This window comes from Halichoerus grypus, chromosome 14, assembly GCF_964656455.1.
Source record: "Halichoerus grypus chromosome 14, mHalGry1.hap1.1, whole genome shotgun sequence".
Taxonomy (NCBI): Eukaryota; Metazoa; Chordata; class Mammalia; order Carnivora; family Phocidae; genus Halichoerus; species Halichoerus grypus.
Genome location: NC_135725.1, coordinates 70822385 through 70835472, shown reverse-complemented (window position 1 = coordinate 70835472; position 13088 = coordinate 70822385). Strand labels below are relative to the sequence as shown.

Sequence of the window (13088 nt, the reverse complement as noted above, 5' to 3'; positions counted from 1 at the left end):
AAGATAAGTAATTCTCTTTTTTGTTTCTGTGCAGATGATCATCTGGTTGGAGAAGATGTTAGACAAAATAATAAGCATTTTCATCATATTTTTGTTAGTAATAGGAACCCTTCTTTTAGCTCTACTCCTGACTGCAAAGGTAGAGTATGATAATTACTATTGCCATTGATAAACTCTTGTTGGAATTGTAGTATGCAGGGGCGCCCGGGTGGCTCAGTTGGTTAAGAATCTGACTCTTGGTATAAGCTCAGGTCTTGATCTCAGGGTTGTGAGTTCAAACCCCTAGTTGGGCTCTGTACTGGGCGTGGAGCCTACTTAAAAAAGAATTGTAGTATGCACAAGAAGCTGGCAGAAGCTGGCATGGAAAGCTTACTTTGCTTATAAATATATAACAATTAAATTATTTAGATTTTTGCATTATTTGTTTTTATTTTTTTTTAAAGATTTTATTTATTTGAGGGAGAGAGAATGAGAGAGAGAAAGAGAGCACATGAGAGGGGGAGGGTCAGAGGGAGAAGCAGACTCCCCGCTGAGCCGGGAGCCTGATGCGGGCGGGACTCAATCCCGGGACTCCAGGATCATGACCTGAGCCGAAGACAGTCGCTTAACCAACTGAGCCACCCAGGCGCCCTGCATTATTAGTTTTGCCATGAATTTGCCTACTTTTAATTTTCTTACGTGCATTTTAATTTTGTTATCAAAGTCCTCAGAAATGAGCACAAATTAAAAAAAATTGAGATAGTGAAGAATAAATGGCTTCTTTTTTTAATGGGAGAACTGTGATCTGGTCTCATGAGTCCTAATCTAGTTAGTTCCTTATTTACTAGATCAGAATTTCTTTTTTTTTTTTTTATTTAAATTTTTTTATTGTTATGTTAATCCCCATACATTACATCATTAGTTTTAGATATAGTGTTCCATGATTCATTGTTTGTGCATAACACCCAGTGCTCCATGCAGAACGTGCCCTCCTCAATACCCATCACCATAGATCAGAATTTCTTAATTAGCTCCTTCCCTTCTTGTCCCATTGGTCTTTCTGCTAATTTACCATAGAATCTTTATGTCTTACTGTCTAGGTCCTTCCAGCTTACACTTCCATTTCTTTCTCTTCTTAGTTTGGACTGCTGTAACAGAATACCGTAGACTGGGTGGCTTAAACAACAAACATTTATTTGTCACAGTTGTGGAGTTGGGGAGTCTCAGATCAAGGTGCCACCATGGTCAAGTTCTTGGTAAAAGGCACTCTGTCTGGTTTAGAAATGACCATTTTCTCCTTGTACCCTCACATGGTGGAGAGAAAGATCACCTCTCTTGTGTCTTATAATGACACCAATCCCATAATGAGGGCTCCATCCTTGTGAACTAATTACTTCCCAAAGGCCCTATCTCTTAACCATCATATTGGAGGTTAGAATTTGAACCTAAGAATTTTGGGAGGATACAAACATTCAGGTTTTAACACCCTTCATTATTAAAAAAAAAAATTCTCTAAAGTACAGCTAAAATTTTCTCGATAGTGATATATCTTACTGACTTTTAAAATAAATTTTTATTATATATCTTAATCTTTATCTGAAGTCCACTGAACTTCTCATCCTAGATTTTGATATGTTACTTTCCAGGAATTGTGAAGTTTATGTGAAATCATGGATATGAAAAATTTTCATATAGTGCTGTAGAGATATGTTATCAATAGATAATCTAATATGCAGAATTTACTAAAGGATTTCATTGTTTCCTGCTATGTGAATCTCCACTTGGAAGTCCTGTTCTCAGTTATTTTCAGACTCAGTATGTCCTCAGTCTCAGCTTCTAACAACTTGCTCTCTCCATATCTCTGTTTCAGTTTCTATGTAGTTCTTATCTGTTCTTTGGATATTGATCATGTATAGTCACTTACATAAACTGTATAGACTTGTTCAGAGACCTTTTTTGTTTTTGTTATATTTTGCCTAAGCCTGCCATTATACATTCTTACCTTCTATTCTAGTTCTTAGAAAAACCTTATACCAGTATGATCTTCCATTTTTTTTTGTCTCTTTTTCCTTTCTCCTGCTCTTCTATTCCACTTTCCTTTCTTTGTTTCTTTGCATAGGGTCTTCTTGACTGCTCACGTCAATTCTGTTCATTTTTCACATCCTTTTTCTTTGTTCAACCCATGCTTCAGCAAGCTTCTGCTTTCCTGAACTTTGATAACATGTATTACTGAACCACTTTTTTGTGGTCTAGGACTTATGCAAACTGAACTTTTGAAGGAAACTTATTGGTTATCTAGTTTATTCAATAATGGGATTCTCTAAAATATCCACTTGAATGTCTAATAGCCTTCTGAAATATAACATGTCAAAAACTGAATTTCAGCTCTTTCCTTGCTTGTCTGTTCTCCTGATAGTCTATTTTGGTGTAAATGACCACTCCATTCTACTTGCTTAGGTGAAAAACCTTAGGGTCATCCTTGACTACATTTTTTCCTTTTGTATCCATACCCAGTTTGTCAGAATTCTTTTTGGCTTCATCTTTGGGTAATAACAGGGCAATGATGTCAGATAATTCCTTCCCACAGAAAGGAAGAGCAAAACAGTATAAAATTATTAAAAACACTGGGACGCCTGGGTGGCTCAGTCGGTTAAGTGTCTCACAACTCAGGTCATGATCCCAGGGTTCTGGGATTGAGCCCTGTGTCGGGCTCCCTGCTGAGCAGGGAGTCTGCTTCTCCCTCTCCCTGTGCCCCTCCCCCTGCTCGTGCTCTCTCTGTCAAATAAATAAAATCTTAAAAAAAAATTATTAAAAACACCATGTCAGGGCATTGGAAAACCATCAGTTAGGCAACAATTTGAGGAGTATTTCCTCATGAAAAACTGTTACTGCAGCTGATAAAACAGGTAGTTTGTGGCTCTCTTGCTTGGACTTTTTCTCATCCTGCTTGGCTTGGGCAACAGAAACCTGAAGCTTTTCCTGTGGGAGGTGGTAGACTTGGTTTGGGGCTGGTAACAGAGCAGCTATAAATTAAAGGGGGAGGTTCTGGAAGCAAGAGAACCATGAAGGGCTTAATAATAAGAAGATTAATAAGCCATACATCCTAAACTGGTATATGGGAGACCTCAAGGAGCCCTGTGCACTTTGAAAGCCTGGGGAGATTTGCAAATTGGTTGTGCCTTTGATTGCATTTCTCAACTCACACATCTCAGGCTGCAGAGAATGAAGATTTGTATTGTGAAGTATCTGGGCATGATTTCTGCCAGAATCATTTGCTGTCTGCTAAGCTATGCAGGCTCAGGGGAAGGCTTTAGGCTTTAAAAAATAATAATAAAAAACACCGAGCAGAAAAATCAGTGACAGGGAAGGCAGATTTCGCAGCTTAACTACAGAGAAGTTAATTGCTTGCTGAAACAAATAACAGGTCTCAGAAGAATAAAACAAAATCCAGAGTTGCTACAACACATTTTTTAAACAATTTTTTAACCAGAAATTACCAGACATAAAAGAAACAGAAAAGTGTGACTTGGAGGGGGAAAAAAAACAGTCAAAAAAGTGGATACTTAAGTAGTGCAGATGTTGGATTTAGCAGCTATTATAAATATGTTCAAAAATTAAAGGGAAGTATGCTAATAATGTGTAAACAAATGCAGATGTTCAACAGAGAAATGGAGACTATAAAACAGAACCAAGTAGAAATCCTAGAGTTGAAAAGAGCAGTAACAAATGAAAAATTTACTAGATAGGCTCAACAGCAGATTTGAGATCCAGAAAAAAAAAGAATGAATTTGAATGATTAATAGAAGGTATCCAATCTGAAGAACAAAATATTTTTAAAATAGTGGATGAGGAGAGACTCAAAGATTTGTAGGACAATAGCAAAGACTAACAGACGTGTAATTGGCATCCCAGAAAGTGAAAGGAGAAGGAGAAGAATGGAAAAAATACTTGAAGAAATAATGGTCAGAAACTTCCCAAGTTTGATGAAAAACATTAAAATAGCCAAGAAGCTCAACAAATGCTGAGTGGAATAAATACATACAAAACAAAACCATACCTAGACACACATCGTAGTCCAACTACTGGAAGCCAAAGAGAGAAAAAAAATCTTGAAGGAAGCAAGAGAAAAATTACACATCACACACAGGAAAACAACAAAACAAATAATGACTGACTTCTCATAATAAACAGTGAGTACCTCAGGATGTTGGAATGACATATTCAGTCTTGGGAAAAAAACAACTAGTCAACCAAGAATTTTATATTCACTGACACTATTCTTTTTTTTTTTTTTTTAAGATTTTATTTATTTATTAGAGCAACGTGCACATGAGAGTGAGAGAGCGGGGAGCCCGATGCGGGGCTCGATCCCAGGACCCTGGGATCATGACCTGAGCTGAAGTCAGACACTAACTGACTGAGCCACCCAGGGGCCCCTCTGAAACTATTCTTTAAAAGCAAAGGCAAAATAAAAGTATTTCTAGATAACCCAAACTGAGAATTTGTTAATAGCAGACCCGCACTGTAAGGAATGCTAAAGGAATTCCTTCTGATTGAAGAGCAATGACTCTAGAAATAACTTGTATCCAAAGGGAAGAATGAAGAGCACTTGGTAAATATGTGGGTATATATAAAAATTATATCCCCCCCTTTTCAGTTTATTTAAACAACAGGACTATTTAAAGGAAAGTAAAAGAGTAAAACACTGTATTGCAGAGTTTATAATACACATAGATGAACTATATATGTATAACCATAGCACAAAAAGAAGACCAGGAAACAGAATTATACTGGTATGAAGTTCTTATATTTTATTGGAAGTAAGTCAATATTAACTTGAGGTGATCTGTGATAAAGATGTGGTAAGCTCAAGATAAATAGCAACCACTAACAAATTTTAGAGGAACTAAAATGGTATACTAAAAATATAGTTGCTTAACACAGAAGGCAGTAAAAGAATAAGAATAGGGATGAGACAGAAAGCAAATAGCAAAATGGCAGACCTAAATCCAGTCATATCAATGGATGTATTAAATGTGAAGCAATTAAATAATCAAATGGCAGAGATTTTCAGACTGGATATAAAACAGCAAGTTCTAGCTAAATGGTATCTATAAGTGTTTTCCCTTTGAAATTCAAAGCCATGAAGGGGCGCCTGGGTGGCTCAGTTGGTTAAGTGGCTGCCTTTGGCTCAGGTCATGATCCCGGGGTCCTGGGATCGAGCTCCACATCGGGCTCTCTGCTCAGCGAAAAGCCCGCTTCTCCCTCTCCCTCTGGCTGACGCTCTGCCTACTTGTGCTCTCTCTCTATCTCTCTGTCAAATAAATAAAATCTTTAAAAAAAAAAAAAATTCAAAGCCATGAAAAGATTGATAGTAAAAGGATGAAAAAAGATATACCATGCAAACTGTAAACATAAGAGTTGTAGAATGATTATATTAATATCAGACAGTGTAGTTAAATATTACTAAAGACAAATAAGAAATAAGGACTTTCCGTAATGGTGAAGTAATACTGCAGTAGGATATACCAATTTTAAATGTGTATGTTCCTAGCAATAGAGCTCTAAAATACATGAAGCAAAATATTCAAAATTAAAAGGAGAAATAGAAAAACCAGTGATTCAGTAATACTCCTCTTACAGAAATTGAGAGAATAAGTAGATAGCAAATTAGTAAGAATATAAAAGTCTTGAAAAACACTATCAGCCAATGTGAAGTGACCACAACAGAATCATGTTCTTTTTATTTTTATTTTTTTATTTTTTATTTTTTAAGATTTTATTTATTTGCGAGAGAGAGAATGAGAGACAGAGAGCATGAGAGGGAGGAGGGTCAGAGGGAGAAGCAGACTCCTTGCCGAGCAGGGAGCCCGATGTGGGACTCGATCCTGGGACTCCAGGATCATGACCTGAGCCGAAGGCAGTCGCTTAACCAACTGAGCCACCCAGGAGCCCCAGAATCATGTTCTTTCAGGTAAACATGGAATACCAGGATAAACCATATGCTCAATATGCCTAATTTAAAAATAGTAAAATACTTGGTAAAATAAATAAATAAATAAATAAAAATAAAAATAGTAAAATATAGGGGAACCTGGGTGGCTCAGTCCATTGAGTGGCTGCCTTCCGCTCAGGTTGTGATCTCAGGAAGTAAGCCCCATGTTGGGCTCCCTGCTCAATGGGGAGTCTGCTTCTCCCTCTGCCCCTCCCCCTGCTCATTCTCTCTTTTTTTCTCTCTCTCTCTCTCTCCAATAAATCTTTAAAAAAAATAGTAAAATATAGAGCATGTTCTCTGACACTGGCTTGTTTCTTTTTATCCCTCTCTTTTTTTTTTGTTTTTAATTAATTTTGGGGGTGGGGGAGAGGGGGAGGGGCAGAGGGAGAGAGAAAATCTCAAGCTGACTCCACGCTGAGTGGGGATCCTGACACAGGGCTTGATCTCACAACCCTGAGATGACTGGAGCCGAAATCAGGAGTCAGACGCTTAGCCAACTGAGCCACCCAGGCACCTCTGTCCTCCTCGTCTTGTTGGTTATTTAACAAAGTAAATTCTGAGGTGCAGTTTCAGCTGGCTTTGTTTTTTGTTTTTTTTTTTTACTCCAAAGCTTTACTAAATTCCTTATTTGCTTGTATGTCTCACACTGCATCATAATTTTGTAAGCTCATGCACCGTTGGTTTTGCTTACATATACTATAGGCATGTGTGTGAACTGAATATATTTACTTATTTGTCTTGTGTATATGTATAAATATTTGAATGTATCATTTTATGTAATTTTTCCTGAAGTTGTTGAGCTTGAAGTCAGGGAGCTGTTATGTACTTTTTAAATTCCATAGTGAGGGTCATAGGACATTATGTATAGCAGCTGTTCAGTACAGGGTTCTAAATTAATTGAAACTAAGATGCGTAATTATTTGACTCAAAAGCATAGTTCCAATAATAGTGTAGAAAAATAAATGTTAAATTGGGCTTATTTTTTATTGAGATTCTTTTCTATCCATAATACAGGTACATCAAGAGAGTGTACACATGATTGAAGTCACAAGCAATTTGATTAATGAGACTCTAGCAAATCACCCTGAGTGGGCAAAGTAAGGATATTATTTTGGCAAAAATAGAAATGGATGCCCTAGGTTTAGTATCATTTCACGAAATGATCTTCATTGATGCAGCTACCTTGGAAGAGAAAAGATGGGAAGAGAAAAGCTTTGATGAATGGTGTCATTTTTGCATAAGAACGGCATGTTTTGGGGGTGGTGGGAGAGGGAAGTACTTAAGATTTTGGGAACAGTTTATGGTCAATGTCTTTATATTTGAAATGAGATTACAGTTTATAATATATTTATGATTTGCAAAGCACTTTCACCTACAGTGTGTCCTGTGTTCCTAACAGTGACTGAGGAGATTGAAGAGACAATCCCCATTTCACAGATGAGGAATCAGGATCAAAGGTTAAGAAATTGAGATAATCCCCCAGTGGCAGAGTCAGCAGTGTTTCCACGTTGTATCTTTTTTTTTTTTTTTTTTTAAGATTTATTTATTATAGAGATAGAGCAGAGTGGGAGGAGGGGTAGAGAGAGAAGGGTAGGAAGAGAATCCCAAGCAGACCTGCAGCTGAGCGTGGAACCTGATGCAGAGCTCGATCTCACTACCCTGAGATCATGACCTGAGCCAAAACCAAGTCAAGATGCTTAACTGACTGAGCCACCCAAGCACCCTCACATTGTATCGTTTTGGAGGCAAGGTTGGCAATCTGTGGCTCAGGGCGACTTCCAACCACCTATTTCTGTAAAGTTTTGTTGTTGTTTTTGTTGTTGTTTTTAAAGATTTTACTTATTTATTTGACAGAAAGAGAAAGAGAGCACAAGCAGGGGGAGTGGCAGGCAGAGGGCCAAGCAGGCTCCCTGCTAAACAAGGAGCCTGATGTGGGGCTCGATCCCAGGACCCCGGGATCGTGACCTGAGCCAAAGGCAGATGCTTAACCGACTGAGCCACCCAGGCACCTCTGTAAAGTTTTATTAGAACAAACCACACCCATTCATTTACATACTGTCTATGGCTGTCTTGGGACTGCAAGAACAGGTAGAATTGAGTAGTTGTGACACAGGTTTTATGTCGCAAAAGCCTGAAATACTTACTCTCTTTCCCTTTACAGAAGAAATTTGCCAACCCCTGTCTTAGAGGATCTCTTTTTGTACTTGTTTAATTTGGCTTCTGTGAAAGGGGTTTTTATGTTACCTTGTTGAATTTGATGACAAATTGTATGGCCTTTTTTTTTTTTTTTTTTTAACTCCAAGGTAGTCACTAATTTAAGTAGGAAATATTCAGCCAGTTTTAGGATTGTAAATTGACATTTAGCTTGGTTTTCTCCTTTCAGTTGACTTTATTTCTTTATGTAAAACCTGCTTGGACATTTCTTGAACTTGGTTTAGAATCATATTTGAATATCCTTAAAAGGATATCTTTCAGAATATATTTCTCTGCACTTATCTCCTGTTACCCAGAGCATACTCAAGTGCTTGTCCTTAATATTTCTGATTAGTTACAAATTGTAGTATATCCGTACAAAGGAATAATACTTAGCATTAAATAAAAATTAACTATATATGCAGCAGCATGGATGAATCTCAAAATAATTATGCTGAGTGAAAGAAGTCAGGCAAAAAAAAAAAAAAAAACAGTCCATACAATATGATTCCATTTATGCAAAGTTCTAGGAAATGCAAATTAATCTATAGTGACAGAAAGATCAGTGGTTGTCTGTGGATAGTGGGCTCTGGGAAGGGAGTACATAGGGGCACAAGGAAACTTTTGAGAATGATAGATATGTTCATTATCTTGATTAAGGATAGAAGAAAAGAACTGGCATAAACAGATTTCATTCTAGAACAGTTTTTCCCTCTGTACTGTGGAGAAAAGATGGACCAGGGTATAAGATTTGAGCCTTTTAGATCAGTTAAAAGCCAGAGTAAACCAGGTAAGAGATGATGAAGCCCTTAATTGTGGATAGTTATAGTGGCAATGAACAGGATGGACAGATTTGGTGATTAGTTGGATATAGTTGGAAGAAATCTAGCATTACTTGTGGTTTTGGCTTTGTAAGTTGGTGGATGATGGTAGATTCACCAAGATGGGAAATAGAGGAGCAGATATGGTGGGGAAAAGAATTCACTTACTTTTTTACTTGTTGAATTTGAGGTGCCTATGGTAAGTATAAGCAGAAGCATGCGGTAGGCCATTGCCTTTGTTGGTGTGTAGTTCAGGAGAGAGATCTGGAGTGAAGTTAAAAAATTGGCAGCCTTAATATCTCAGTGGCTCCTCTTCTTTGATGGTCATTCTTCTGTAGTGGAAATAAGTCCAGACGTCCAGAGCCTCTCTGTACTGGTTTTCAATTGCAATAGGACTGACTATCTCTACTACTGTATTGAAGGCACACACAGTCTGGGGAGCCCTAGATCAGAGTAGTTTAGAAAGTTGCTTGTTTTTATTTTTAAATTTTGAAATAATTCTAGATTCACAGGACATGGCAAAGAAAGGCACAGGGAGGTCCCATGGACTCTTCACCCCACCTCCTCTAATGTTGTCATTTTGCATAACTATAATACAATAACAAAACTAGGAAATGGACAGTTCACTTGTTTTACATGCACTCGTGTGTATGTGTGTGTGTGTGTGTGTGCTCACAGTTTTTATCATATGTGTAGCTTCCTGTAAGCTATCAAGACCAAGACCATCAAGATACAGAGCTGTTCCATACCACAAGAATCCTCATGCCACCCCTTTATAGCCACACCTACAGCATAATTCTGTTGAAATTCATTGAAGGTGTTGTATGTATTATTAGTGTGTTCCCTTTTATTGCTGTGTAATATTCCATGCAGGCAGTTTTGTGTTTTGTTTTTTTTTTAAGATTTATTTATTTAAGAGAGCACACACAAGCGGGGGGGAGGGGCAGAGGGAGAGAGAGAGAGAAACCCAAGTAGACTCTGTGCAGAGCGGGGAGCCGGACGCGTGGCTTGATCTCACAACCCTGAGATCATGACCTGAGCCGAAATCACGAGTCTGGCACCCAACCGAGTCACCCAGGTGCCCCATGCAGGAAGGTTTTTAAAAGCTGTTTAGACTTTGATGATTTGTGGAAAGTCTGATTCTTTTGCAGCAGATTAATGGGGGTGGACATGAATACTAATGGTTCTTATAGTCTCAGTACCCAAGTGGGTTCCTGTCCTGAAGAAGACAGTTGACTTTGTGGAAAATTCATGTGGGTATACCTAGTGGAGGAGATACAGTTAAGAATTGGTCAGGGGTCCCTGGGTGGCTCAGTTAGTTAAGTGGCTGACCCTTGGTTTCAGCTCAGGTCATGATCTCTAGGTCCTGACATCAAGCCTGGTGTCGGGCTCTCTGCTCACTGGGGAGTCTGCTTCTCTCCCTCTGCCCCTCCCCCCACTTGCTCTCTCTCTCTCTCTCTCTCAAATAAATAATCTTAAAAAATAAAAAAGGAATTGGTCACATATATTTCCAATGTGCACATTTTATACACCCTATGTAGGTACCTTGACTCCCCATGAGTGTATTCAGTGAGCTGATGAATAATATGAAGACAGGATAGTGTCATCTTTACAGAGCTTCATAGAAAATGAAGTTGAAGTTGGAGCACATCTTAATTCTTGTCTTGGATGGTTCTGTTCACTTGGAGTCCATTTCCTGCTTTCTGTTAACTAGTCTCAAGCCTGTTGATTCTCATGGCCCTCATTAGGAGATGACATTAAAATGGTAATGAATGTGACTTAGCCCTTCCCTTACTTGGAAGGAATCCTAACAGGCTAAGCTAAGTTGTTTTTAATTGTTCTCTTGGTAGGTCATATTGTGATACAGATTAACCTTTACCCAGGAAGATGAGGGTACACCAGTCCAATTTGTAGGAACTTGGTTTCTCCTAAGGGATCCCTCTTGACTTAGTGTAGGAGAGTTAGTGATTGGCTCTGGTTGGTAGAAGGTCAAAGCGCATCCCAGCGTGTCCCAGCCAGGGTTGCTCAGGTGGTTTTGGCCCTGTGTCTTCTAGAGGGCACTCCTTGTGAGGAGGTCTGGACAGAGCCAAGATCTTTGACTTGGCCTCACAACAGCTCCTCTCATCTGTGGCTCTTAGGATACCTGTGTGAGTATTTTGGCAAAGTGTTTTCACAGTAGCCAGCAAGAATTTATCAGGCCTAATAGATACTTGTTAGTCATTAAAGATCTATTCAAATACTAATGTGAATCCTCATACTTTAACACTAGAGGTTATAATTTTCCCCATAAAATGTCATACTACATAATTGAAAATATTCAGCAGTTCCTTCAAAGCACTGGTGAACCTCTAAATATTAGAATAATTTAAAATCTACTAAATTTCTCCCAAATCCCATCTCTATTTAAAGATTTCAATTTCCGGGGCACCTGGGTGGCTCAGTCAGTTAAGCGGCTGCCTTCAGCTCAGGTCATGGTCCCAGGATCCTGGGATCGAGCCCCGCATCGGGCTCCCTGCTCAGCGGGAAGCCTGCTTCTCCCTCTCCCACTCCCCCTGCTTGTCTTCCCTCTCTTGCTGTGTCTCTCTCTGTCAGATAAATAAATAAAATATTAAAAAAAAAAAAAAAGATTTCAATTTCCTGTTCATGTCTTCATACTTAGATTATTACATTTGTAATCATCTCTAAAGTTTTGTCTTAACTTGCTGAGAAATATTTGAGAATTTGCCAAAAGTTTCAGAAATACTTTATTTGGATGTAGGAAGAACTGATTAAAGATTGAAACCATTACCAATTTGACATTGCACTTTCTAATGTATCCAAAATGTCTTTTTCTCTGTATCATTACATTTGTCCCTGTCAGTGGCAGTTGGCTTTCTCTTTAGGACCGTCTTTCTCTCTCTCTCTCACACACATACACACACACTTCCAATTTACTATATAGAGTACTACAAGTATGTAAAACTGCTGTAGGTTGAGAACATTGCTCATTTGACTTGACTCTTTCCCATAAGCCAGCTTTGTGTTTTGTGTCATATTTAGGCCTCAGGAAAGTTCTTAGTTACTGTTTGCCTTGGGCTTTGGGCATCAGTCATGGATAGTTGAAATCAGGACTATTAAATTTGTGAATGCCAACATCTGTAGTGTACAACCCTTTGAGGTACAATTTAAAGAATATATGAGGGGCTCCTGGATGGCTCAGTCAGTTAAGTGTCTGTCTTTGGCTCAGGTCATGATCTTGGGATCCTGGGATCGAGGCCTGTGTCAGGGCTCCCTGCTCAGTGGGGAGTCTGCTTCTCCTTCTCCCTCTTCCCTTCCCCCTGCTTGTGCGCTCGCTTGCTCTCTCTCTTTCTCTCAGATAAATAAATAAAATCTTAAAAAAAATAAAGAATACATGAAGGTATTTCTCCTTCGGAAAACACTGGGTATAGGTAATGTGTTATTGATTAAGGCAGATAATACAGTCTGCTTAGTTAACAGGATAGTGGGGAGGCCGTCTCTCATGGCATGAAGAGTAAAGCTTGTAGACGCAGTTCCTTGTATAGCTAGAACTCTGCTCAGGACTTCCTCACATCATAACGAAAAAGATCTCCATTGAAAACAATGATTTGCCCTCTTTTCTTGTTTTCTTTCTCAGTTCTTCACTCAGTTCTTAGATCATGTATCAGAATCACTTTCACAGCTCATTAAGGATACTGGTTGCTGGGTCGCAGCCCCATTTCTTTTTCAGTAGGTCTGGACCTGGGCCCAAGAATTTGCATGTGTAACAGGTTTCTGAGCAGTTCTGATGTGGAATAAGGCTGGTGTTGAATAAGGGAGATGATCCGGGACATGTATGGGCAGAGACACCAGGCAGAGCAGAATGAAAGGGAGTTTGTGGGGAAAGTGGGTCTAAAAGCTAAGGAGAGCTTGAAGGGCCTCTCCGATGGTAGAATTAAGTGTTAGGCTTGGAAGTCAAGGATTCCTGCATGAGATTCATTTGTATCTGCTTGTGATGACTGAGCAACAATTTGTCAGTTGCTGATTGTTTAAATACATGGAATTCCAAGAGTTACTGACACAGTCCACTAAAAATATACTAGCTTGTAATTTTTTCTTTCTTT

At 38.8% G+C, this 13088-nt stretch overlaps 1 protein-coding gene across 3 annotated transcripts in view; it reads left to right on the top strand.

Moving 5' to 3' along the window:
* The window catches only part of TMEM245 (transmembrane protein 245), a 99208-nt gene that overhangs the window by 37662 nt on the left and 48458 nt on the right, over positions 1-13088 (top strand). For all 3 annotated transcript variants that reach the window (XM_036087426.2, XM_036087425.2, XM_078061565.1), the window contains 2 exons: positions 35-139; positions 6989-7071. In XM_036087426.2, coding sequence (XP_035943319.2) covers positions 35-139; positions 6989-7071 — 188 coding nt within the window. The remainder of the gene's footprint in view (positions 1-34; positions 140-6988; positions 7072-13088) is intronic.